Source organism: Ammospiza nelsoni, chromosome 11, assembly GCF_027579445.1.
Source record: "Ammospiza nelsoni isolate bAmmNel1 chromosome 11, bAmmNel1.pri, whole genome shotgun sequence".
NCBI lineage: Eukaryota > Metazoa > Chordata > Aves > Passeriformes > Passerellidae > Ammospiza > Ammospiza nelsoni.
In genome coordinates this window covers 19752154-19777829 of record NC_080643.1, presented here as the reverse complement: position 1 = coordinate 19777829, position 25676 = coordinate 19752154, and the positions used below count along the sequence as shown (strand labels likewise).

The following is a 25676-nucleotide window of genomic DNA, read 5'->3' as shown; positions in this document are numbered from 1 at the left end:
TTCAGTATGGGGCCAATTTCAGCTGGGGCTCAGCACAGTTCAAATGTCAGTGGGAATGGGGTTGGCAGTGATGTGGAAGGTCAGCTTGTGGCCTCCCCTGTGACTGTTTCTCAGTGGCTCTGTAAAATCTGTCCCTGCAGCCCTAGGGAAGGAGGAGGTCGCCCTCCAGCACCACAGTGTTATCTCCAGGATGGGTTCCTTTGTAATGTCCTTGCAGTAACTGTTCTGGGTGGATCTGGCTTTCCTTGGCATTTTGTGCCAAGGCCAGAACAGCTGTCAGACACGCTCTGCTGTAGTTTCAGAGAGGGAGGATCACCACGAAGCGCTGTCCATCAGCAGTGAGGCCGAGCTCTCCAATAACCTGCCCGGGGATGACCTGGATGAGTGCCTGCTCTACGGGGGGGAGCTGTGCCAGCACCTGTGCATCAACACCGTGGGCTCCTACAAGTGCTCCTGCTTCCCTGAGTTCACCCTGCAGGAGGATGGCACCAGCTGCTCTCCAGGTGAGAAAAGGCACATGAAGGGCAGTGTCTTTATACTTGCACTCACCAGCCAAGCTTTTCTTTAGTTTCTATGCAGTTTCTCTTTTTTAATGGGTGTTAATGCATGGATGTGTTCTGTAGAAATTGTAAAATATAAAGAAAAATGGTAATTTAGGACACTCAGTTACACCTTATTTTTGTGTTTGGTGGTATGGGATAAGGGTGGTGTTTCATATGTTCAAATCAAGACTGTTTGCACTTTTCAGAAGGGGATTTGTAAAGAATTTTTAAGAAATAGCTGTTCTTCTCAGAGTGATTTTGTATTTCACAGTTAGGTTTTCTTTAGATAAGTTTAGATAAACTTAACTCAGTTCAGACAGACAGCATTTGATTTTTATCTCAAATCATTAACATCCTTCAGTGATAACAAACTCCAAATTTGTCTGGTGTGGTGGAAGTCTGGAAAAGAAAGTCACCTGTGCTGTAATTGTTTTGATGTGTGGAGTTCTCCAATGGCACAATTTCAAGTCAGATAACCCAGAAAGTTGAAACCTCATATTAGTTACAAGTGCTTTCTGTTATTTAACAAGCAAAAGCAGTGTTTCCATCCAATGACAGAACTCCTTAGGCTTCTAATCCTCTGCCCAAGCCAAACAATGAGCAGTCTGTATGTCATCCTTCTCAATGTAGTGTTACAGCATTTACCTCAAGAATGCATTTGACTGTTCCTGTGGCAGCTGTCTGCTCTGCTTATATTAAAATTCTGGGAAAGGAACCTAATCCAAAAGAGGCAAAGAGAAGTTCTTATTTTAGCACTGCAGGATCTGGCCTCATTGCTCACCTGGAGCAATGTTTTTTTATGGTTTATGGTTTAATTTATGGTTTTGCTTTGCTTTGCTGTTCTTCTCCCAGCAGTGCCTCTCTGTGCTGAGGTTCTGGGTGGAACATTTTGTGATGTGGGAAGTCGTGTTCCTGCAGACCTGCAGGGCTGTGCTGCTCAGGGCTGTGCCCAGGGGCGCCCAGGGGTTTGCAGAGCTCACCAGGGGAATGGGACTGTCACAGGGGCAGGGGACACCCGTGGGAGCTCAGAGGGGCAGGGCAGGGGCCAGGGCAGGGAGGGCTGGTGCTGCCTGTGCTGTGCCAGGCTGAGGGAAGCTCAGGGGCTTTGCTTGGCTGAACCACACGTGGCACAGTGGCCTTTCAGTTCTCCTTGTCCCTGTGTGGCTGTGCCCATCTTGGGCATTCCTGGGGAAATGATTCAGGCTGTGTGCCAAGCAGGTGAATTTTGTTTGTCTCTGCTCCACAGCCTGTCATGTGTCTGTGCTGACTTCATTTGTTTAAGGAAATCACTGTTCCCACACCCCAAACCTGCACTGCAGTCACCCTTAGTCACTTAAGGCTGTCACTGTTGTGGGGATCACACTTTGCTCCAGGTGACCCTTGAACTCAGTGGGGACAGGACATATCCCTCTTAAGGATTTAGGCCCCATGGATTTAGGCTTCTGTTTTGATGATACTGATACTCTTATTGATGTAACAGAGCTCTTTTATTCCCTGATACCTTTTACATTACTGTCTGTTGAAAATATTAGTGGCAAACAGCAGCTGTCATGTTTTCCACTTGGCTGTACAAAAGTCATTTCAAAGTACCCTGTGCTTGTAATGATGTTTGTTGTTTGTCTGTGTTGAAATAGGATGGACAGGATAAGGTCAAAGCTTGATTTTTTTCCCATAAAATACCGAATGAAAGACAGGCAGTGTATTTAAAATACAGCAAGTGTTTTAAAAATGAAAACAGTACTTTGTAGTTTATTCAGATATTGTAGTACTTACAGAAGTTACTGTCAGCCAGGCTCTCTGATCTGTGTCCATGATGTTTGTTTCCTTCTCCAAACCATGATGGAGTGGGATGAGTGGGATCACCCCTTGCTCTGGGGTGTGTGGTGGGGATGGTGCTGTCCCTGATCCTGCCTTGCCTTGCAGATCCTGACAGAGGACAGATGACCAGGCTGGAAGCTGAAGCCACCATCCCTCCAGTAGCTTCTCCCTCCCAGCCCATCCTCGTGGTGTCCTTGCAGGAAGAGCAGGACAAGTGCAAAGGTACGTTGGAGGTGTCAGTTGCAGAGGAATGTTTAGAGACAGAATAAAATCCCTCTCATCCCTCCTCCAGTCTGATTTCAGTGTGCAGCTTTAACCTGTAGCTGTGGCACAAGGCTGAGGAATTGTCAGGGGAAACGTGAGGGAGAAATGTGAGGCTGCTCTCTGCTTCCAGGGTTGTTCCCACTGCTCCTCGGGCTGGGGTGGGCAGTGCAGCAGTGCAGAGGTTGTGAGCAGTGCAGAGTGTGAGCAGTACAGGGGGTGTGAGCAGTGCAGGGTGTGAGCAGTGCAGGGTGTGAGCAGTGCAGGGAGTGTGAGCAGGGCAGGGTGTGAGCAGGGCAGGCAGCGGGGTGTGAGCAGTGCAGGGGGTGTGAGCAGTGCAGGGTGTGAGCAGTGCAGGGGGTGTGAGCAGTGCAGGGTGTGAGCAGTGCAGGGGGTGTGAGCAGTGCAGGATGTGAGCAGTGCAGGGAGTGTGAGCAGTGCAGGGAGTGTGAGCAGTGCAGGGTGTGAGCAGTGCAGGGTGTGAGCAGTGCAGGGGGTGTGAGCAGTACAGGGGGTGTGAGCAGTGCAGGATGCGAGCAGTGCAGGGTGTGAGCAGTGCAGGGTGTGAGCAGGGCAGGGTGTGAGCAGGGCAGGGGGATGGGGTGTGAGCAGTGCAGGGTGTGAGCAGTGCAGGGTGTGAGCAGTACAGGGGGATGGGGTGTGAGCAGTGCAGGGGGATGGGGTGTGAGCAGGGCAGGGTGTGAGCAGTGCAGGGTGTGAGCACGGCAGGGTGTGAGCAGGGCAGGCAGGGAGGTGTGAGCAGGGCAGGCAGGGGGAGCACTGCAGTCCAGCTGTGTCTGTGTGCAGCAGCAGGATGTGAGCAGTGCTCAGGGCTGCCTGGACAGGTTGGTTCCTGGCTGATTCCCCTGGCCTGAGCTGGGATTGTGCCTGGCTGGCCTGGCAGTGTGGAACTGCAGCTGATCCATGCTGGGGGTCCTGATGTACTCTTGGGTTGCTGTTGATATTTGCTCAGCCAAGATGTGCAGGATGTCTCTGCTTCGGCCCGTGCAACTGAAGAACGAGTCTGGACTCTTCACTTTTTGGTCTTGAGGTTGTTTATTAATTCATATCTATAAAATTTTCTTTCTGCCCAGCCGAGATCTGCTCAGCAGGGCAGCCACAGGCACTCTGACCGCCCCCGAGGCCGTGTTGTCTTTTTATACTACAAACTATGTATAACATATTTACACTTAATTCTCAATACCTGTCATCTATGTTAGACAGTGCACTTCTATTCCAAACCAATCCCAAAGTGCCAGCCTCACTGCAGAAAATGGAGAACAAGAAGAAGAAGGAGAAAGGCTGGACACGCCCTGATTCCTCCATCTTGTTCCCATAACCCCCATACCAAAAATCCTAAAATATACATTTTCACCCTGTGATCATTTTATTATTACACCATTCAAACCTGTGTGACTTTCATGTCCTCACACAAAGTTGGCAACTTGCTCCAAGGGTCACAATCAAATCCCCAGGTGGTCTGGGCAGCATGTCTGGGTCTCCAAGCCCCTCTACAGGGTCCCTGGCAACTCTGGACACCCGGAGGGATGCACTGAGTTCTGACAATGCACTGTGCAATTTTGTGTTGTGCAGATAACGGCCCCTGCAAGCACCTGTGCAACATCGTGGACGGAGATGCTGTGTGCTCCTGCATGGCTGGCTACACGCTCATGGCTGATGGGGTTTCCTGTGAAGGTGAGTGCTTTGGGCTCCCCACAGAGCCATGGTTAAATGTTTGTGTACCTCACACCCCTGGCTGTTCCTCATTTTCAGAGTTGGGAATTGCAGTGCCATCAGAGAGACCATTTGGCAGAAGGAATCTCAGTTCTGCCTCACAGGTACCTCCTGAAGCACAGTGTGGTGAGGTGGAGGCAAGCCTGGGCTGGTGCTTTTTTCCTCTGACATTGTAGGCTTTTTTACAGCCCTTCTGGTTTCTCTTCCCGCTGAGGTTCTTCCCCAGGCCCTGTGTGCACAGCTGTGGACACTCAGCACTCTGGCTGGGAGCAGGAGCAGCGAGCAGGTCACCTTTGCTGTCCTGGGCACTCTCAGGGCACAGCTCTGCCCTGGCATCTGCTCTGTTTGCTTTTAGCTCCTCTTGCCTTGGAAACCTGAACTCAGGGAGGCTTCACAGCTTCACAGGACATGCCATGGGAGCTGGGCCAGCTCCAGGTGTTCATTTGCTGCTGGGGAGATGAGCAGTGAATTCCAAAGCTGCATCCTCACCATTCACATTGCAGACATTTTAAATGGATGTTCTTGAGTAGTCACAAAGGATGTGTTTGCCCAGGGAGGGCTCGGGGGTCAGAAGCCATGTCCTGTGACAAACCTTAATTATAAATCTCTAAGTAAGGGAGCAATAACAGTGAAATACAAGCAGGAGCTCCCAATGCTCAGAATTGCTCACAAATGATCCACATCACTCTTAATCTTAGATCTTATTGAATAACAAATCATTTTCATAAAATTCCAGACAGTCTGTGAAGAAAATGGGATTTTAATATCACCAGATGAAATATTCACAGTGCGCTGCTTACCCAAGCATGGTGGAAGTTAATTTGATTAATTAATGTCAGCATCAAAAGGGGCATTTCAAGGCAATCGTTTTCCTACAGGAAATGAAAAAATTTGTATTTGTCAGTGGAGGCAGTGAGTTTAAACATTGGCAAGGGACATTTATAACCTCTGTTGAAGTCAGGATCTGATGGTGAGGGTGGTGGTGCACTGTGACCGGTTTCTTTTAAGGAGTGTGCACTGTCTCTATGTGAATGCCTGCCTGTTTTTAAGGCATTTTAAGGCTATTTCTTTTTGGATTTTTTAAAGGATATTTCTTTTTGGAAAGGCAAAAGCACAGGAGTGTGATCAAGGACTGAATGATCTCTGAGGTTTTATTCCAGCCCTATTTTCAGTGTAACACTGCATGTATTGCAGCCTGCTGCTGATGTGGGAGCTCCAGCACACTTCATCTTGGCATCCCCGGCGTGACAGAAATGTTGTTCCATTTCAGGACTGTTCTAATGGAGTTCTGTTTTTCCCTTTTGGCTGCCCCTGCTGCTGTAGATTTGGATGAGTGCCTGACAGGTGCTCAGGCTTGTTCCAGCGGACAGTTTTGTGAGAACACACTGGGATCATTCTCCTGTGTCAGCCACAGTGGGATGTGTGCAGAGGGCTTTATTCTCAACAGGCATAGGAAATGTGTTGGTAAGACGAGAGGCACGCGGCCTCCCTCAGCATCCCAGCTCTCCATGCTCTGCAGCACCTCCCACCATCCCTGCATCTGGCATCTCAGAGCCACCCAGCACAAACACACATCGCACGTGCCCCATTTGCTCAGCTCTTCACCTCATGAGTCCTGTGCTGTTTGGTGTTTCCCCAGCCATGTCAGGTGCAGGTAACGTTGAGCAGGAGCCCCAGGCCCACAGGGTGGGGAGCACAGCAGCTCTGCTGGCTGCAGGCTGAGCTCAGGGGTCACAGCAGCTGATCCCTCTGCACAGTCCAACACTGCCAAGTTCTAGACACCACCAAACCACAGAACTTCAGAAATACAGCTCAATAATCCGTGTGAGTCTAGAAAAGATCCTTTCCAAAGGGAGGGAATTTTAAAATTCATATGAGTCCTTTGTTGATTCTGGCATAAGTTTCTTTGTGTAAAAGTCAAAGGTGCATCATAATTCTGCTGGATCATCCCTGCTGTTTGACTTCATGGAAGAAACCAATCAATTTTTACAAGTGTATTTATGAGGATTTAGTTTGCTCCCAGCAGCCAGGACCTCAGCTTATGTGAAATAGTTTCTTTTTTTGGGTATTTTTGTAGAGTCTGGGTTAGGTGGCAGCAGGAGCATTTCCTGGAAAAATGGAGCACTTGGAGACCTCCAGTCATCCATGAAAGCATCAGTGCCCGTGGCTTTACTGTCCTGTGTGAATGCAGAGCTCTCTTCCACCCCTGTCCTCCTCCCTACATGTATAACACTGTTTTTCTGACCACCACAGCTTTGGTTTTACTCCTCTCTTTAAAGCTCAGTGATCCCATCTGGTTAACAAGCACCGTGTGGCATTTGGGCATCAGCAGGAAAACTTCTGCAGTGTCAGAATCCAGAGAAGAACTGTGATTTACCACCTTTTGGGTGATCCTTAAATTGTTGGCACTGGATTTTTATTTTTTAGTTGTTATTATTATTTATTTTGAAATCAGAGGTACTGGTAAGAATGGGAAATGAATGAAATTATTTGATTCCAATGAAATGGCTGAGAGAGCAGCACTGGAAGGAAAGAGGCCTTTATGAGACAGCTCAGCCTGAGCTGAAGCTGGTGCTGGAGGTGCCCAGGGTGTGCCCAGGCACCACACTCCTGCTCAGGAGCCTGCAGCTCCAGGAACGGCCCCTGCTCAAGCTCTGCTCCCGACTGCTGCCACTGACGCCCCTGATGTTTTCCCTGGACGGTGCAGGAAGGATGGATCTGTCCTTTTTCACCTCTCCCAGGAGTGCTCTGAAGCTAAGCCAGTGCCTATGTCTGCAGCCTTGCCGGAGCTGCTGGGGCAGGTGCCAGGTGCTTCCTTTGCCTCAGTTCCCCCTCTGCCCCTTGACATTGGAACAGTTTGATTATGGCTGATACCAGATAAACCTCGGGCACTACTCATGAAAGCGAAGCCACAACTCTCATTTGTGAAGCTCTTCTCCCTTACTGAACACCAAACTTCTGTGTTCCTCTAATGCAGGGCAGTTTTTACAGGTATCCTTTTAAATAACCTAAAAAACTTCCCTTTGTTGTGTGTGCTGCCTGCTCCCATCCAGCTCTGCTCCGTGTGTGGTGCCACCAGAACATTTGCCATGTTTAACATTTTTTCCACCTTTTGTAGTCGAAGGGGAAAGCCACAGGCATACACTGTGGTTTGTGTTTTGCTCACTGCCTTGTTCTCCTGGGGCATCCTTTCCAGCCCAACAGCTTGCTCTCCACCTTGAACTGTCTCAAACTCCAGCAGAAAACCTTTGGTAATTAGTTAGCAAATTCTTGTTGGTTTAAGGATGTTACTCTTTGCATGTTTTAGGGACGGGAGGAGCAATCTTTGCACAGCCACAAAGCAGCTGATAATCTGTGGTCTGTGCAGTGCCCTTTAGCCAGAGGTGGGGAATTGTAACTCCAGGTGCATTGAGGAGCAGACAGCCAGCATTCCCCAAAAGCCAGCCATGCACAGAGAGGAGTCCCCCCAGAGCTGTTCAAACAGCTCTCACACAGCCCCTCTGTGTCTTTGGCACTGAAATGCCTTTGGGCTAGGAGCTCTGTACTCTCCAGAGACAAGAGCCAGGCTGACTGTTGCTTTTCTGGTGACTTTGAGGCAAAGTCATTCCCACCACCCACTGCACACTGACAGCTCTGCTCCTGTCCTTGCTGCTCCCACCTCAGTTCCCTCCTGACAGGGAGCACGATATGGTCTCTTTATTCCTGCACCCACAGGGTGGCTGCTGCAAAATAACAAAGTGCCTGCCTTGCACAGATGTGTCCCATAAAGCCAACAGAGCTGGGGCCATTTGGAGAGGAAAAAATAATGAGAAACCGCAGATGCAGCACAAGAAAAGTCTGCATTTCACTTTTTTAATAGAAGGTGCATCAAAGTGGGGTTTTGATGTCAAAGTGCATATTGAAATAAATAGCAGTAGGTAAAATGTTGATGGCAGGAATGCCAGCTCTTGGGTGCAGCAGATGTGCTCAGGGATCATGTGTGTGTTGCTGTTTTCAGCAACAGTTCTGTGGAGAAAAAAGGGTTATTACATGATTGCATTTCATTCTGGGTTTTGCTGACACAGAGTGAGGAATGTTGCTGCCACACACAGAGACTGAGTAGATTCCTCAAAAATTAACCGTGTGACTTGTTTTCAGTATAGTACTGTGTTATTTTTCCTCTTTCCCCTGTTTTTTAAAGAAAACATCATCTTACCCTCCCTCACAGCCTTAATTGGGTTGGATGAATACCACAGCTGGTCCAGTGTTTGAATTAGCTGTATTTGGGACTGCAAACATAACTCCTGTTATTCCTAGTGCTCTATCAGGCATCTCTTACTGACTGGTGGAGTTGGCTCCAGGACTGGAGGGAGACAGGTCACACGCACTCTGGATTCTATGGAAAATTTGGGAATTTGTTTAGAAAAATTAACAAAACCAGGCATGTTTGCATGCTAAACTGGCCAGGGGGCTGTGGTGGGCTGGCAGCTGGCCTGGTGGCACATCCAGAGACTCCTGCCCTGACTCTGGACAGGCAGAGCAGAACTTTGCTTGGCCATGGCTCAGGGTTCAGGCCTTGCAGCTCAGCCCAGCTCACAGTCAGACTGAAGGATTTGACAGTGTCTCGTGTGCGCAAAACTTCATTGACAATGAGAATACTGCATTGTAATCTGCCAGTTTCCGTCATGTTAATTTCCTCAGATGTGTTCCAGCTAGTTCTGCATAGTTTTTCAAGCACTCAGAGTTTTGAAAATTGAATCAAAAATATAGATGAAACATGAAATCCAATTAGATTTTTTTTTTCTCTCTGTTAAATCACAACTTTTTTAATGCCTGTTACTCAATATCCACCTGCTGATCACATGGAATGCCTCCTACCCTTTTGGTTCATGTGTCACAAACATACTTTCCCTTTTGACGTGTGCTGCACTGACTCAAGCTCATGAGCTGCAGTGTGATGCTGTCAGTTTGTTTATGTGAGAGCCTTTTTGTGGTTTGCAAGAGCAGATAATCTCAGATCTGTGGTACAGCCAGCAGAAAGTGCTGTGCTTTGGGTGCTATTAAGTGGCCATCCATTGCTGGTTTCCTCTAAAATAAATTCTAAAAAAATAAAAATTTTTAAAGAACTAAGTCTAAGTAGGTGAGAGGGATCTACCACAGCACCTCATATTCTCCCAGCCTGTGTGGGAGGTTTGCTACCCCCACAAGATCACTTGTGAAATTACTCTTACTCTACTCCATTGTGATAACACCAATTAATAGAAAGTGGGAAACTGCACAGGCATTGGGGGACATAACCAACCCTGCAGGAGCTTTGGGGCAGGCAGGGAGCTGCCCCTCAGTGGAGGAGCTCAGACTTCATGTGGGACAGGTAGAAAGATCCAGGTGATGGGCAGGACCTTGCTGTGGATTATTAACCAGGAGCATTGGAAAGCAAGCCCAGAGCATGTGGAGAGTGGCAGTGGCAAACAGTGAGAAAAAAAAACCACAAAAGGAAAATAGGAATAAGTGAGAAGTGGAATGTAACCAAGGTAATGCAGGTCTTGCAAAACTCAGTGCACATCACCAGTTATCCAAACCCACCAGGAACTGAAGGGTTTTGGTGCTTCTCCTCATTTCTTTGCTAGAAAACCAGCTGGCACATTTTTAAATACAAAAATCTTTTCGAATGGCTTTTCCTGTTTTCGTGCCCCACAGGAGAAGTCATATATTGATGTACTTATCTGAGAATGAGGTTCTACAGCCAAAATGAAAATCTGATTCGAAAAATACTTGCTTTATTGTGTAGTATGAAAACAGCTTCATGCACAGAGCAGCCAGAGGACTGGTAATGGTGCTGGTCACATTTGGCTTTTGTTAGCTCTAGCAATTCTTAGCTTTATATAGAACTGGGAATGTGTGAGGTTTTGTGGAGATTGGCAAGAAAATTTCTTCCTAGTCTCTGCCCCTTTTTGTTGCTTCTAAGTATTTGCTCATCATGCTATTCTAGCTTTCATTATTAACATAAGCAAAACCTGAATTTTAGATTATTTCATCCAAGCCTATCAAAACATATAATTTTAAAGGTGTTTCATATTCCTTCCCTGTCCCATGCTCTGCAATCGTGTGTTCAAGTGATTTCTTAAAAAGAACTTTTTCACTATTCCACTTGCTGAAATCAAATCTCTTTTAAAGCTCTAAATACAGATTTACAGGCTTGATTGAGCTATCAGGGTTCCTCTCCATGAGTTCCTGCCTATCCAGTCCCAGTGCTGATTCCTTAGGGAATAGGTGTCAGCATGGCCCAGCTCACAGGCAGCCTCAGCTCCATCCCTGGGCAGTGCCAGCCTGGCCTGAGGCAGCAGGGCTGCTCAGTGCCCTGGGCTGTGGAAGCCTGGAGAGAAGCAAGGAGCATTAATCCCTTTCTCATTCCCTTGTCCAGGAGTTCCCATCCCTTCACCACGAGCTGGCCATCAATCCTCTGCCCACTCTGCCTTTCCTCAGTTCTGTCCATCCCCGTCCCCAGTGCCTGCACCATCCCCATGGCGTTTGGGGAGAGGGGAGAAGGAGGAAATAAATCCCCCTGGGATTTGTGTTTCTTCAGTCACTCTGTGCTAACTGAAGAGCCCGGACTAAAAGCATCTTCCATCATCAGAGCCCTGTAACAAAGCCTGTATTGAGTGTCCTTCATGTGAGCTTTCTGCTCCTTCCAGCAGAGCAGGAAGAGGGAGATCCCTCGGCACCCTGTGGCACTGATTTGTTCCCTCTTCCTCACAGACATCAACGAGTGTGTGACAGAGAGACACACCTGCCAGAGGAGAGAGCACTGTGTCAACACCATGGGCTCCTTCCGCTGCCTGCAGGAGCTGAGCTGCCAGCCCGGCCACGAGCTGAAGGACGGCGAGTGTGTGGGTAAGGGAAGGGAAAGGATTGCACAGCACTCTGGTCTTGCTGCAGCCAGAAAAGGCTGCTCATCACAGAAGTGTTGGGCTTTACAGGCTCTTCCTGCACTTTCACTCGTTTGAAATGGTTTCCAGGGATAACTGTAAATTACTTAGAACATGGATAAAACCTTCTGAATTAGGATTTGACATCTCCCTGATGGAGGAATCCCCCATAGCTCCTCTACCTGGCTCAGCTGGTGCAGTTTGTTGACGATTCCAGCAAAAATTCCCAGCCTGAATGGAAGATGGGGCTGACAGCCCCATCCTCCCTGTGTTCAGAATCCTTGTCACCATTAATTTACATTTACATGTAACCATTTGGAATGGGTTAAGAAGTTGTTCTTCAACCCCCTGTCCCTGTAGGGGTCAAAGAAGGGAACATCAGTGCTCACAGCAGCACAGGAGTGTGCAAGGGACACACGTGCCCTGCCTTCAGGGCTAAACTCACTGTTATTTACACTTACACGTTTTACAGTTTCCTGACAGCTGCAGTAAGAGATGCCTAAGGAAAGAGCTTAGCTTTTGATGTAGAACATAAAGCCATAAAATAGAAATTACCAGAAATCTCCCTTTATAAGCAGCTGTCATAAATAAAGCTTGGTTTACTTGAAGAGGCTGTTTTGTGAATGCCTTGTTCTGTTGGCCGATTCTAGAGCATCTCTAACATTTATTACTAATCTAATTTACTTTCTAGTCTTGAAATTAGATTATAGATGATTATTATATTTACAAAGTGTTTTACAGTAGCCTGCAAAAAACTGCAGATATTTTGGTATTTGGGGGTTGCAAGAGATGCTGTGAATGAGGCAGTAGGGACCTGAATCAAATTTGCTGTAGGACCTTACAAATCCTGAAGTGATGTCCAGCAGCACACACACTTAACCCTCAGATTTCCCATTGGTAACACGTGTCTGTTAAAATAAAGCCTCCTAATTTCCTTTCTGGGGGTTAGCTGTCCATGAAGGTCACTGAAAGGTAGAGCTGAGCTCACCCCAGTGTGGTGTTTTGTGTGCTGAACAGATATCGATGAGTGCCAGAGAGGAACTCACAGCTGCAAGGTGAACTTTGTTTGTCAGAACACAGAGGGCTCCTTCTACTGTGAGTCCAAGCAGCGCTGCATGGATGGCTTCCTGCAGGACCCCGAGGGCAACTGTGTGGGTGAGTGTGGGCAGCAGGGTCTGTGCCCTGTGCTGCAGCTCCTGGCAGCTGTGCACTGACCCCTTGGAGATAGAGTTTTCTGTAAACCCTGCTGGGAGCTTCATGCTGCTGCCCATAGTTGCATGTTGAATTTGGAGCTATCCCCACAGCAGACCTTCATCAGCCTTGTCTTTGTAGCACGAGAAACTGAAGTGAAGAAAAAGAAGTGACAGCTGGGAGAAAGCAGACCAGAAGGGTTACACAGCATCTTTCACTGCTCTGTTCATGTTCTTCACCAGATATCAATGAGTGCACATCCCTCCCTGAGCCCTGTAAGCCAGGATTCAACTGCATCAACACGGTGGGCTCCTACACGTGCCAGAGGAACACGCTGAGCTGCAGCAGAGGGTACCACTCCAACGAGGAGGGCACGCGCTGCGTCGGTGAGGCAGCCTGGGGCTGGGGGGCTCTCCCAGGGGAAACTTCTGTTTCATTCCCAAAGAGATATTTGGGGTTACTTCCAGATTCCTGAATGTGTTTGAGGAGTGGGAGTTTGCTGTCCCTGCAGCTCTGGGATTTGTTTGTGTTGCAGGATCCTGATGTCTCGTTGCTCCATGGAGTTTCTCTTGGTATGCTCAGCAACTGGTTTTGGCTGCAGATTTCACTGACTTCCACTCTGGAGAGAGTGTGTTTTTATACTTTTTAAGCTCATCCTGTCAGTCAAGACCACAATGCCTAGGTGGTTTTTGTAGTACCTCCCTGGAAGTGAAGTGATCGGCAGTAAACAGGGCATGCTGGTTTTGGGGGCTCACAAGACTAGCGCCAAGTGGATTTTCTTTGTAGGGATGTTCTGCGCGTGGTGTTCCCCATTACATCCACTTGTGAGGGTGTTTAGGATAAATTCTCACTGTGTGAAAAAAGTTCTGAGGAGAATGAGTATATGAAATATTCATATAGGCTGGCGTGCAGCTTGATCCTGATTTGTGTTTGTTACAGTGTATTTAGGGAGTTACTGACTCAGAATAGCAGATTTCAGTGCTTGTTAGCATTTGTTTGTAAATGAGCACATGAGGCACCAAGGGCTGGGAAGCTCAGTCCCTGGTGCCCAAGGCAGGGCTGGCTGGGTGTTCTCAGATTCCCCATGTTTCAGGTTACATAAAATAGGAAATCCTGAAATGACAGTGGAGGAAAAGAAAAAAAGTAATGACAAAGCAGCAGTTTGCTTAGTGGTGGTATCCCAGTGGTTTTTACCTACCTTCCCCCGGAATAAAGGAAGGATAGCAGATTAACAAAATGTGCTTTGTAGTGCTGCAGGTGGGTGGGAACTGTGTTGAGAGCCATTAATTTGGCCATGGTGAGCAGCTTGTAGTGCCCACCGGTGGTACAGCCAGACCCCATTTCCACAGATATTTCTGCATTCACCTTTTTGCTCTTCATTATCCTCTGCCTCCCCTCATTTGCCCCCTGGACTATCCAGACCATGCATGGCCAGTGGAAAGGTGGAGAAGATTTGGATGTAGCAGATTTGGAAGGAACAGGTTATGTGTGCAACTGAGGAAATTGAGAAAGCTTCCAAATACTGTGTTTTGTAAGTTCAGGGCAAAGCAGTGCAGTGTTCTTTGCTGTCCTGTTACAGCCTGGGATATTTCAGTTCTTACAAAAAGAAGCTCCAAAAGCCCTGTCCCCCTCAGTTCTGTGCAGACACAGTTCTGCAGCTGCTTTTGATCAGTCCTTTCTCAGCCAGGCCACCTGGGCTGGGGATGGCTGCACCACCTGGAGCATGGTTACCCGAGGTTGTTTTTAGGGTGACCACCATGCCAGAGGCTCCCTGAATGCCATTTCTCCCCAAGGCAGCCCTGGGCAGCACAGCTGTCCTGGCTGCAGTGCCAGCAGCCTTTGCCCTGCATGCTCTGCACACAAGGGCAAGGGTGCAGTCCCCATCCCTGGATGTGGCCAAAAACCACATGGATGTGGCACTTGGGGACATGGCTTAGTGGTGGACATGGTGGTGCTGGATCAACAGCTGGGCTTGGTGATCTTGGAGGTCCTTTCCATCCTTAATGATTCTGTGATTCTCTAATAGCTGGGGCAAGTTATGTTCCTAAATTTCAAAATGATGGGACAGAAAGAATCCAGCTTTTCTCCCCAGCTGTTCTTAAAAACAAAAGTTACTGTGTGTAAATCCAGGAGAGAGGAGGAAATTGCCATTAATCCTCCGGCATCTCTGCTCTAGAGCACAGTGAGATAACACAATGCATTGTGATTCCTGATGGCCTTCAGTCTCTGCTTTACAGCACTCTTCAGGAGCAGCCATAAGGAGGCTTCTTTAGCTTGATTTTGGGAAAACATAACTGATGTTAATTAGTGATTTCTCTGTCTTTGCTGTGTGCACTCTGTCCCTATTGCTGGTCTGTGTTGTTTGGTATTTTTTTTTGAATGGCTTTTTTTTTTTAAGTAGGCAGAGAGCACAGAGAAGAAAGAAGAAAAGCATATGGTCCTAATTTCCTCTCTCTGTGATAAAGACTGGTGTCTGTGAGGCATTACAATAGCTAATTAGATCCCTGAATCAGATTTATTCATTTCACAGTAGTAAAAACATCATCTGCACGTGTTTCTTCAGCAGACGACACTTGTAGGGTCATCTCCTCTGTTTAGAGAATTCATCTGTCTTTAAAATGCTCAGATTTTCTGATTTAGCAAATGAGTTATTAAAACCTGCGTCTTAGATTTAGCTGAAAACTGCTCTAAGTGTGAAATATGGCACAGTTCTGATAGTGTAATGCCCTAGAACTAATTAAAGTCTGAATGTAATGGAATGCAGAATTTTGGACAAACTAGCAAACTGGGTGCACACATCAGTTCGTTACAAATAAAGCTGCTACTTTACAAATTATCTGCATTAGAGACTTCCCTGGTTTTGCTGCTACCTCTGATTAAAAGAAAGCTGGTAACTCGGTGTTCCAGCAGAAATCTCAGTTGCTGTCAGGAGTTCCTGCATGGTGAGGGGCCCTCCCTGCCATCCCTGACCCCGGTGCCAGCAGGGACTGTGTGGGTGCAGCCTCTCCAAGGCTCTTGTGTGATGGAGAACTGCCCAGGAGCCCTCTGAAGTGATTCAGTGCTCAAATTTACGAATTCAAATAGGGCAGTGTGGTGAATTTCCAGCCTAGAGATCCATTCTGATGATTATTACAGATGGGCTCAGAAGCTCACTGTGAGCTCGGCCGGGAGGAGCTGCTGATAAATGAGAAATGGGAACAGTGGAATAGCCCAGAAGATACAAACTGTAATAACCAAAATAACAAAACATGGTGCAGGTTACAGAGGCTGGATTCCAAAGATCCCTGGGCAGGGCAAATGCAGACAGGTACAGGGACACAGGTACAATCACAAAGGTGAGCTCAGAACCTGACCTTACATGAACTAGGCATAGAGCCAGCTGGAAACAAGAACTGGAAACTTGACCAAATACAGGATAGTCCTGTTAGCATACTGCTAATTCCCATTACCCCACTCTTCCCACCATGGCCTGGTCAGGTGCCCCTCTCCTCAGTGCCCTGCCTGCCATGGCTTGTGGCCAAAGCCCCCTGCAAATGCATCTGAAGCAGGAGTCCCAGTTGGACGAGGTTCCACAATTACATGAACAGGGATTTGGGTTGTAAAAGTAATTGAAGATGTGAACAATAGGAAAAAAACAGGATATGTTGGCTGAGAAAGTGGCAGAGCTTGGAATATTTGAAGTAAAACACAGTTCTGAGGGTTAATGAGACTTTTTGATGCTTCTTGTCACAGATGGTAAGAGGGATTTGTTAGATGCTGACGAGCTATTTAGTTATGTTGCAAGTCTTGTAAATCAGCCTGTATTGAAAACTCTCATCTTCCTCCAAGGATGTTTGAATGAGATTGGAAATGATGTGTGTGAGGGGAGAAGCAACTAATTTGTTGGTATTGGATTCTGGATGAGAGGCCGTGGGGAATATGAAAATGGGAGCTGATTGAGAAAAGAAAAAAATCAACATTGGGAAAGAGCAAAAGGTAGACAGCAGGAGCAGACTGAGAGGGCAGGTGAAGATGAAAATAGCAATTGCTTTAATTGAAGGGATGAGCAGAATTTCTGGCTGGTTCTTGTTTTGCTTTAAATGGCTTAGTGTGACTCATGGAATAGCAGAACATCAGAATGGGGTGTTTAAATGTCATGGTTTGATCATAATCAAAGTGTGCTTACACTGAAATGCAGAATATACTGGGAGAACCCCATTGCAAGTCCAGTTACCATTTTCACTATGAAGGTAAGGCTCTGCTTTTCCCAGGTTTGACTCAACTGCCCCTGAGAAGAGCACGGAGGGAGAAGCTGGTGGTATTTCTCCTGTCCAGTTTCTAACCCTGCCATTAATGGACCTTTTTGTGTCTCTTTACAAACACTGGTTTTAAGCAGACTGTACTGATGCTGATGCCCTTTCTGGCTCCGCAGATGTGGACGAGTGCCAGACTGGGGTGCACCGGTGTGGAGAGGGGCAGCTGTGCCACAACCTGCCCGGGGGCTATCGCTGTGACTGCAGGACGGGCTATCAGTACGACGCCTTCAGCCGCAGCTGCATCGGTACGTGGGGCTCGGAGGGCAGGCAGCGACCCCTGCCTGGGCCTGGGCCCGAGGCAGTGCTCAGCACCCCTGCAGCATGAGCTGTGCCGTGCTCAGCACCTCTGCACCCTGAGGTGTGCAGTGCTCAGCACCATTGCAGCATGAGCTGCGCAGTGCTCAGCACCACTGCAGCATGAGCTGTGCAGTGCTCAGCATCATTGCAGTCTGAGGTGTGCCATGCTCAGCACCATTGCAGTCTGAGTTGTGCTGTGCTCAGCACCACTGCAGTCTGATTTATGCCATGCTCAGCACCATTGCAGTCTGAGTTGTGCAGTGCTCAGCACCACTGCAGTCCATGTTGTGCAGTGCTCAGCACCCCTGCAGCCCGGGCTGTGCTGTGCAGTGCCTCAGAAGAGGGTGCCATCACCTCCAGGGCTGGGCTGTGCAGCACATGCAGGGCTCTGTCACTCCCAGCTGGGATTTGGGACCAGCCGCCCTTGGCTTGCCTTAACCGCAGGTTGTCACTTAAACCATCTGCAGAGTCCTTCCCTGTGGGTTGTGCTTCTCTGCTGTGGCAGTTTGTCTGTCTGAAGGTTCCAGCACTGTCCTCCCAAGAGCCATGATACAGCACTTTGTCTTTTGTCCCCCCTGTGCAGCAATCAGAGCTCGGAGTCTCACAGCCTCCAACCCGAGCTTTCGGCACTTCACGCTCTACAAAACCAATCTCTGACACTTTAAAAAATCCCCTCCTGCACCTCGCTTGCTCGTGTCCCTCAGCTGACTGTGGGTTTGCTCTTGTTGCTGCAGACATCAATGAGTGCTGGAACTACCCTGGGCGGCTGTGCCAGCACACGTGTGAGAACACGCCTGGCTCCTACCACTGCTCCTGCTCCTCTGGCTTCCGCCTCTCCTACGACGGCAAGCACTGCGAAGGTACCGCTGCTCCTCCGTGGGGAACGAGCTGCTGGGGAACTGGGGACCTGGGAGGAGGCCTTGAGGTGAAATACAAAGGCAGTGACCTTTGTGTGCTCAGATTTGCAGTCACAGAATAACCGAATATGAGGTTGGAAGACACCTCTCAGATCATCAAGTCCAACCTATGCCCTAACACCTCAGCTAGACTATAGCACCAAGGGCCATGTCCAGTTGTTTTTTAAACACATCCAGAGATGGTGATTCTACCACCTCCCTGGGAAGAGCATTCCAGTACTTTATTCTTTTGGTGAAAATTTTCTCCCTAATATTCAGCCTGTACCTTCCCTGACGTAGCTGGAGACTGTGTCCTCTGGTTCTGTCAGTGCTGCCCAGTGGAAGACACTGACCCCACCTGTCTGCAACCTCCCTTCAGGAAGTTGTAGAGAGCAATAAGGTCACCCCTAAGCCTCCTCTTCTCCAGGCTAAACAGTCTTAGCTCCTTCAAACGTTCCTCAAACACTGGAGTTGTCAGATGAGTGTCAGCAAGTTTCTCCCTTTTCTTTCTTTCCCCATGTACTCTTTGCTTTCCTTTCAGATGACAGGAGAACAGAACAAAGTTAAAACAGGAAATCATTGAAATTTGGATAAAGATGAAACTTGGTAGTGACAAAACTTACAAAAAGCGACTTTGAATTGAATGGAAAATTTTTGAGTTCTCCATGATTTTTTTAGGGCAACAGTTACATATTTTAGTGAACTGAAACCTGTGAAGTCTGAAACAAATGTCTGCATGTGTGTGTGTTTCCATTGGCATATGGAGAAATGAAATTCAGGTGCAACAGACATGCTCCAGCTTCTTGGCATTCTGCCTAGGGAGCAGAAAAAATAGGGACAAATTAGTCCTTCCTTAGTCACTGTGGCTGCAAGGTAGAGGTTTTCAGGGGCAGGAAAGGGTGGAAGATGCTGTTCTGAGGCACTGTGACTATCTCTGTATGTTTGTTTTTGGATGCAGATGTGAATGAATGTGATAACAGTCCCTGCAGCCAGGAGTGTGCCAATGTGTATGGCTCCTACCAGTGCTACTGCAGGCAAGGCTTCCAGCTGGCAGAGGATGGGCATTCCTGTAAAGGTAAGGTGCTGCCTCACCAGGGCAGGGGTGTGTGTTTATTCTCTGTAGCAGGAACTCTCTGACCCCTGATGCTGCAGGTGGTGCCTGAGGATTGTTGTGAGCTACAGCTGCCACAGAGGCTGCAGAAGGTCCCTCAGCTGCTGCACAGGGCAGTTCAGTGGGTGGAGCACACCTGTGGGACTGCACAGCCAGGGAGGTTGTTGTAATGCTTTCATGGGGGCAGAGCTGACTGAAGAAATCGGGTGGGAAGATATTCCTGTATTGCATCAATGAACACCTGCACTGCTGAGTGAAGGCTTGCTCTGGCTGCTGCTTGTAGTGAATGAGGAGCAGAGTGTCAGAATGGAGAGGAATGGTTTACCTCTTCAGCTGAAGTTACCAGCACTGACACACTGGGGAGTCTCTGTTTAAGGAATGGTGAAGAAGCCAACACCCTTCCTAGCACAGGGAAGCCTGGTGAAAAATGCATTGCTGAAAGGGGAGTGAGGCCCTGGCACAGGTTGACCAGAGAGATTTAACATCCCTGGAGTGTTCAAAGCCAGGTTCAGCCTGGTCTTGTGGAAGGTGTCCCTGCCCATGGCAAGGAGGGGAATGAGCTTTGAGCTTCCTTCCAGCCTGAGCCAGTCTGTGATTCCATGATTCTCTCAATTACAGAGGCACCAGAGAGAGATAGTGCTTCAAACTCAGACATGCCCCCCCTCATTATTCCTTCCCATGAGTGGGTACTGCTTGCAGCCAGTATTTCTGGGAGCAGGCTGGTGTTCAGCGTTTCAGAAAGCACCAGAGCAATGCCAGACCTCCATGGTTATGCTCACATTTAGCAATATGTTATAAATGTGTCAGGTGAGAGTTTCCTGGTGTCCTGCAGCCTGCCTTTGCAGATCTGTGGTTTTTTTTTTTGGTGTGTTCTGTCTGTTTTGTGTGCTGGGCTGTGACTGTGATCTTTGCACAGACATTGACGAGTGCGCGCAGAGCGCTGGCATCCTCTGCACCTTCCGCTGCGTCAACGTGCCCGGCAGCTACCAGTGCGCCTGTCCTGAGCAGGGCTACACCATGGCAGCCAACGGCAGGACCTGCAGAGGTAACAGCACTCACAGCCTTGCAGTGAGCTCAGCCATTGCAGCTGCTCAGTCAGACCCCCATGTTTTGGATCAGTCGCTGTTCCAAAGTCAGTCTTCGACAAAGTTGCCAAATATTGGTGTCTGCAAAGTCAGTTTTCCTGTGCTAGAGGAAAGCGCTGTGGTAACTGAGCTGTCAGCGTGAGCTAATTGCTTCAGTGAATTCCCCATGAGCCCACTTCATCCCTCAAACTGAGGCACTTGATGGCTCACGTGAGCTGTGTGTGCACCTTGGAACAGCACTCAATGATCAGGGGTATTAGAGGTGCCAGATGCAGAAATCTGTGGCTGCTTTATGAGTTACAGTTTTCCTCTCCAGAAAACTGGGAGATTAAATGTTGGTGCTGTAATTGAAACTTGGCCATCCAGCAGTGTCACCTAAGCTTAATCGTGCTGGCATTAACAAATGTTAGTGAAATGACAAGTACCCTCCCCTCACACACCCCTTTTCCTCAGAATTGTGGAGATGTCTCCTGGGAGTCGGGTGGTTTTCATCTGGTGTGCAGCTGTGTGGTTCTGAGCTGAGCCCCCCTTTGCAAACGATGCACTGCCTGTGTAACCTGATGGAGGATCTGATTACCTTTAGTCCTCTGCACATTCCTGCAGCCCTTACACCAACTGCCAGGCATTTCCTGCCCTGGCTCTTTCAGGAACCCTTCATGTAATGAAGAATTTGGTTATGTATCTCCTGTGCTTGAATTCTGACTGCTAACGGCAGTGAATTTTCTCTGTGTAAATCCTGAGCAGCATGAGCATACTTAATCACGACTGTGGAGCAGTGAAGCAGATGAAATGACAATTAAGATCCTTTAGAAACATTTTAAAATATTTTCAAATGTATTTTTAAGTATGATTGCAGTAATATCCATGTGCACTTAAATTCTTACATAAAGTTCACCTTTAGAAAACTGCAGCTCCCCTGGATATACCCCTTTTTGGAGCTCTGCAGGTCTGTAGGCACAGGTTTGGGCAGATACTGAGATGTGTCTGAAAATGTGGTCAAAGGAAGGCTGGGTTGGTGTTGGCTCTGTTGTTGGCTCCTCGTGCAGGGAGATGATGTTGGTTCCCCCCCAGCTAAAGATCTGGCTCCAGTTGCTCATCATCTGACCAGTTCTGAAGAGTTACTGGTGGAATGTTCCTTGTACCCTATTTTCAAAAGATGAGTTGTATCTCATGGCCCAACATATGGATCTTTTTTGCAGAAACTGCCTGTGGTGTTTTGCAGCTCAGCCAGAGTGGTACAGGGAGTGCTTTCATGACAATGATTGCAATATGGAAGAAATTTTCTTTTCACCTGCGGGCACTGCTGAGAACCAGCAAGGGATTTACTTGACTTTGATTCCCTCCTATTTCCTATTGTATACTTTTCTTTGCAAGACTTTTAAACCAGCCAGTTCAGTGTGTGAGATCAGTTCTCATCCCAGGGGAATGGAGGGAGTGGAAGGCTGTGATTTCCCTCTAAGAGTCTCTGCTCTGTGAGAATTGGCAGAGCTGCAGGGCCCTACACAGTCCACATGCCTTGTCTGTTGGAATTTATTTCATTTTAAAGCCTCTGTGCATTGTCTAGACGTTTGGGAGTACACAGTATGACTGCCAGGGCTCTGCCAATGCTTCCTGCTCAGGCTGGATCCTTGTCTCTGCATCTGGCTTCCAGCATTGTCAGGCCCATGGCTTGGGCTTGTGGCTGTGTGTTATTTAGGTAGCCACATTATTCTTTGGAGCTTTTAAGTGCTCTTTATTATGTTTTCTGTAATTACATCTCATTATGGGGAGATACTTTTATTTAGGTTTTCTGAACTCTGTGCCTTGTTCTGAAGGGTTGTTCTGAGTTCCCATGTTCCACATCTCCTGGATCCTGTAGGACAGCAGTGACCACTTTGCCTTTGCTTGCTTTATCTCCATATTTATTTTAGTTGCTCTGCTTTAATCCAGAGCTACCTTCATGCCCAGATGCATTCTTCTGGCACAGCCCAGCTTTCTCCAGTCTCAAAATCAGTGAGAAGTTCCTGTTGTCTTTTAGCATGGCTCAATTATATCCTGTGGGGTTTGTTTATTCCTGAAAAATACTAGGAACTAATTCTTACTTTTGAACTTAGAACATCTTTTTCTTGCATTTCTTCTTAGATATTGATGAGTGTGCAATAGGAAGCCACAACTGTTCATCTGCAGAGACTTGCTACAACATCCAGGGCAGCTTCCGCTGCCTGTCCTTCGAGTGCCCTTCCAACTACAGGAAGGTGTCTGACATGTGAGTATGGCCCTGGGGCAGCACCAGAGCCAGCCCAGTGCCTCTGCTGCTCTGTGGTGCTTCCTTTGTGGGTGACTGTGGGTGCTCAGAGCTCTGAAAGGCTGCTTTGGTACCTGGAGCTCATAAACCTTCCCCATGCAGAGTTTGTGTCTGGTTATCCTTCATTCTCTCAAGCCCTGGAGCCCCTGTTTGCCCTGAGCTGCTGCTGGAACAGCAGAGACCAGAGCCTGCAGCTCTCCTTGCAGCTCTAAAATGGCTCTGTTTATAATTAATTTTTAAAGCACGATCTTCTGTGCTGTTTGTATCAGAGCAGGAGCAGCCAGGCTGCTCAGTGCTCCACTTTGACAGGGGGTTTGGGGCTCCCTGCTCAATACTCACATTGCAGTTCCTCAGGGAATGTTGAAAGGGAGCAGGATATTGAGCTTGCCAGGCCACAGGATTCTGGGAATAGCACATCCCCAGCTCCTCAGCAGCTGGGGCTCAGGAGCCCCAAAATCTCCCTGCCCATTTTCTGCCTTGGTGGCTGCCAGTGCTTTGGGAACAATATTTAGTTGCTTATGGCTTAAAACATACTTTTCCTGCCTTACAGAACTGAGCAGCTTTGCCAGTTGAGGAGTTTGTTTCCCAAGGTGTTTTAGGTACCTTTTCAAGGGGTCTCGTTGTTTTCTTGGAGCAGTGCCCCAGCCCTGCTGGTGATGAGCCCCTGGCTCCCCAGCCCAGCTCTGCGCCGTTCAGCCTGGCTTGGCTGTTCCTGTGGAGCTTCCCCTCGCTCTCCCCAGGCTGTGATCTGTGCCTCGGGCTGTGCTGCTCTCAGCTGCACACCCAGAGGTGTCCTGGGCACTGGCAGCACAGAACAAGCAGCTGTGATCACACACTGAGGTCTGGGAATGCCGTTTGTCCTGGTGGGACTACCTACAACAGAGGCCAGACAAAACTAAGAGAATAAAAAGCTGTTATATTTATTGAAGGGTCTTCAGGTACATTTAGGGCAGAAAAAAAACCCCCAGGGGCTACACCCAAAATGTCTAGTCACAGGTCACAGGTTTTTATACTTTTATAAGTTTGGTCCATTTGCATATTGGGGGTTAATCTTCCAAATACAGCTTCAGATAATGAAGTCATTTACCCCAAGTTTGTTCCCCCCAAACTCACTTGTTTCCATTTCTGGGGGCCTGAGGCAGTGAGGTGTCCTTGATTGCCAGGCCCAGAGAGGAATTGTTGTGTCTGCCCAAAATGGGAAAGCTGCAGCTGACACTGGGTGTGGAGTTTAGAGTTATACACTAAAGAATTGCAGGATTACAAATGTATGAAAAATATAAAAGCTGAAATCCTAAGGTATTGGAATTAAATACCAATATAGCCGGATGGAACATGCCTGGGCTTGTCTGGCCCTTGCTGCTTGATCAAAGGCGGCAGCTGTGGTGGTTTCACCTCAGAGACACCTTTGGCTGGCTGGATGTGTGGTGTTTTCACCTCAGAGACACCTCTGGCTGGCTGGATGCTGCAGCTGGGTGCGTGGGAGAAGTCCAGGCGTGCGGGAGCTCAGGTTTACCTCTGGTGGAAAGGCTTTAGGTGATGGTGAAGGAAAAGGAGTCGGTTCTGCTGGAGGGTTTCGATCCAGAGCTTTATTCTGGCCTACAGGCCTCTGAATCCAGCAACAGCTCCAACAGAACCAAGGAACCATGTGGTTGCAATGTCTTTTAAGCCCAGGGAGAAGGGCAGGGAAGGGGTAGGGGTCCCACCAATGAGGTAAGGGGGAGAAGTCTCAGGGGACAAATGACACCTGGTGGCCCAATGTCCCCAGGGCTGAGAGGCATCTTTTGAACTCTGCCAATCACACAACGCCCTTTCTGGAATGCCAAGGTTGACGGACAGCACTTAGCAGAGAGCAAAGGAGGGGAAGGGAGAGGTGATTGGCACACCTGGGGAAAGGACCAGGATGACTGAGACAGGCTATTACATCACACCACAACATCAGTCAGTCCGATCCTTGGCAGTGCCCCCAGGCTTTCAGGTTTTTCCCTGCTGTTCCCTGGCCGCTGAAGGTGCCTCTCTCCTCTTTCCCCAGGAGGTGTGAGCGCATCAACTGCTTCAACTACCTGGAGTGCCAGAACACGCCGGTGCGCATCACCTACTACCAGCTCAACTTCCAGACCAACATCGTGGTGCCCGCACACATCTTCCGCATCGGGCCCTCACCCGCCTACGCCGGGGACAGCATCGCGCTCACCATCACCCGGGGCAACGAGGAGGGCTTCTTCAGCACGCGCCGGCTCAACGCCTACACCGGCATCGTCTACCTGCAGCGCCAGGTCAAGGAGCCCAAGGACTTCCTGCTGGATGTGGAAATGAAACTCTGGCGCCAGGGAACCTACACCACTTTTCTTGCCAAAATCTACATTTTCATCACAGCTCATGCCTACTGAAGCCTTTGCTGATGTTGGATTTTATTGGTGCTATGCTCTTTAACTGTTCTACCAAAGCTTAATACCATTGAACTGGCATTTCATGTATCTAGCCTTTATATTATTTTTCTTTCGTTGCTTTAAACTTTCTTATTGGTTGTGTAAATTAAGTTAATTTTTATCTTTTTATGTTCTGTTTTCCTATGCAATTCTGTACATCATCATCTGCCAGCGAACAAAGGAAGGGTTAGAAAGGCAGTACAGACCTTGTGATAAATGCTGGAACCTTTTCTTAGCAATTATTTTTAGGTGTAGTCACTTCTGCAGGGTATTGCACTAGAGAGGGAAGGTGTTCATGTGGGAATACTGGGAAAAAAAACATGGAATGATTTCGTCTTTCTGACACAAAGTTCTGGTTTGGCCGGGCCAGCGGCCTCACTGGGGTGTCTCTGCTGAGGTGCTGAGTCCAGGGCCATCCACGGACACTGATGGGGACCCCACCTCCTGCTCCCAGGTTATTTTCCTCCTTCCAACTTTCATAATATGTTGCCTTAATATATATATGAATAAAAGGAAACTCCACCAGTGAAAAAGCCTATGGATGAATCTTGCTTTAGTAGGAATGCTCACGTGCTGAATATTTGCAAGACCAAGGCCTTGCCAGAATGTTACACTTTAAGGTAAAAGCTCGCGTTGCCATTTTTAGTAGTTGTCTTTGAAAGTGTTGGTGTTCCTCTGTTCCTCACTCTATGATATGTAAGTGCAGATGTGAAGCTTTGTAATTCTTAAAGGAATGTCCAAATGGAAATAATGAAATAATAATTACTGCTCCTTGTTTAAAAGCTTGGGCATGTCCCTGAGTAATAACTTGCAGTTTTAAATAGACAAAAA

At 48.1% G+C, this 25676-nt stretch overlaps 1 protein-coding gene across 5 annotated transcripts in view; it reads left to right on the top strand.

The window, feature by feature from the left end:
• FBLN2 (fibulin 2) overlaps positions 1-25378 on the top strand; it is a 99892-nt gene extending 74514 nt beyond the window's left edge. For 4 of the 5 annotated variants that reach the window (XM_059480305.1, XM_059480304.1, XM_059480306.1 and 1 more), the window contains exons 6-18: positions 297-503; positions 2466-2582; positions 4215-4316; positions 5679-5819; positions 11091-11225; positions 12278-12415; positions 12694-12837; positions 16863-16991; positions 17778-17903; positions 18898-19014; positions 19967-20095; positions 22257-22380; positions 24449-25378. In XM_059480305.1, coding sequence (XP_059336288.1) covers positions 297-503; positions 2466-2582; positions 4215-4316; positions 5679-5819; positions 11091-11225; positions 12278-12415; positions 12694-12837; positions 16863-16991; positions 17778-17903; positions 18898-19014; positions 19967-20095; positions 22257-22380; positions 24449-24806 — 1967 coding nt within the window. In that variant the 3' untranslated portion in view covers positions 24807-25378. The remainder of the gene's footprint in view (positions 1-296; positions 504-2465; positions 2583-4214; positions 4317-5678; positions 5820-11090; positions 11226-12277; positions 12416-12693; positions 12838-16862; positions 16992-17777; positions 17904-18897; positions 19015-19966; positions 20096-22256; positions 22381-24448) is intronic. The other variant, XM_059480308.1, reaches the window with a different exon arrangement.
• The last annotated feature ends 298 nt before the right edge of the window (positions 25379-25676 follow it).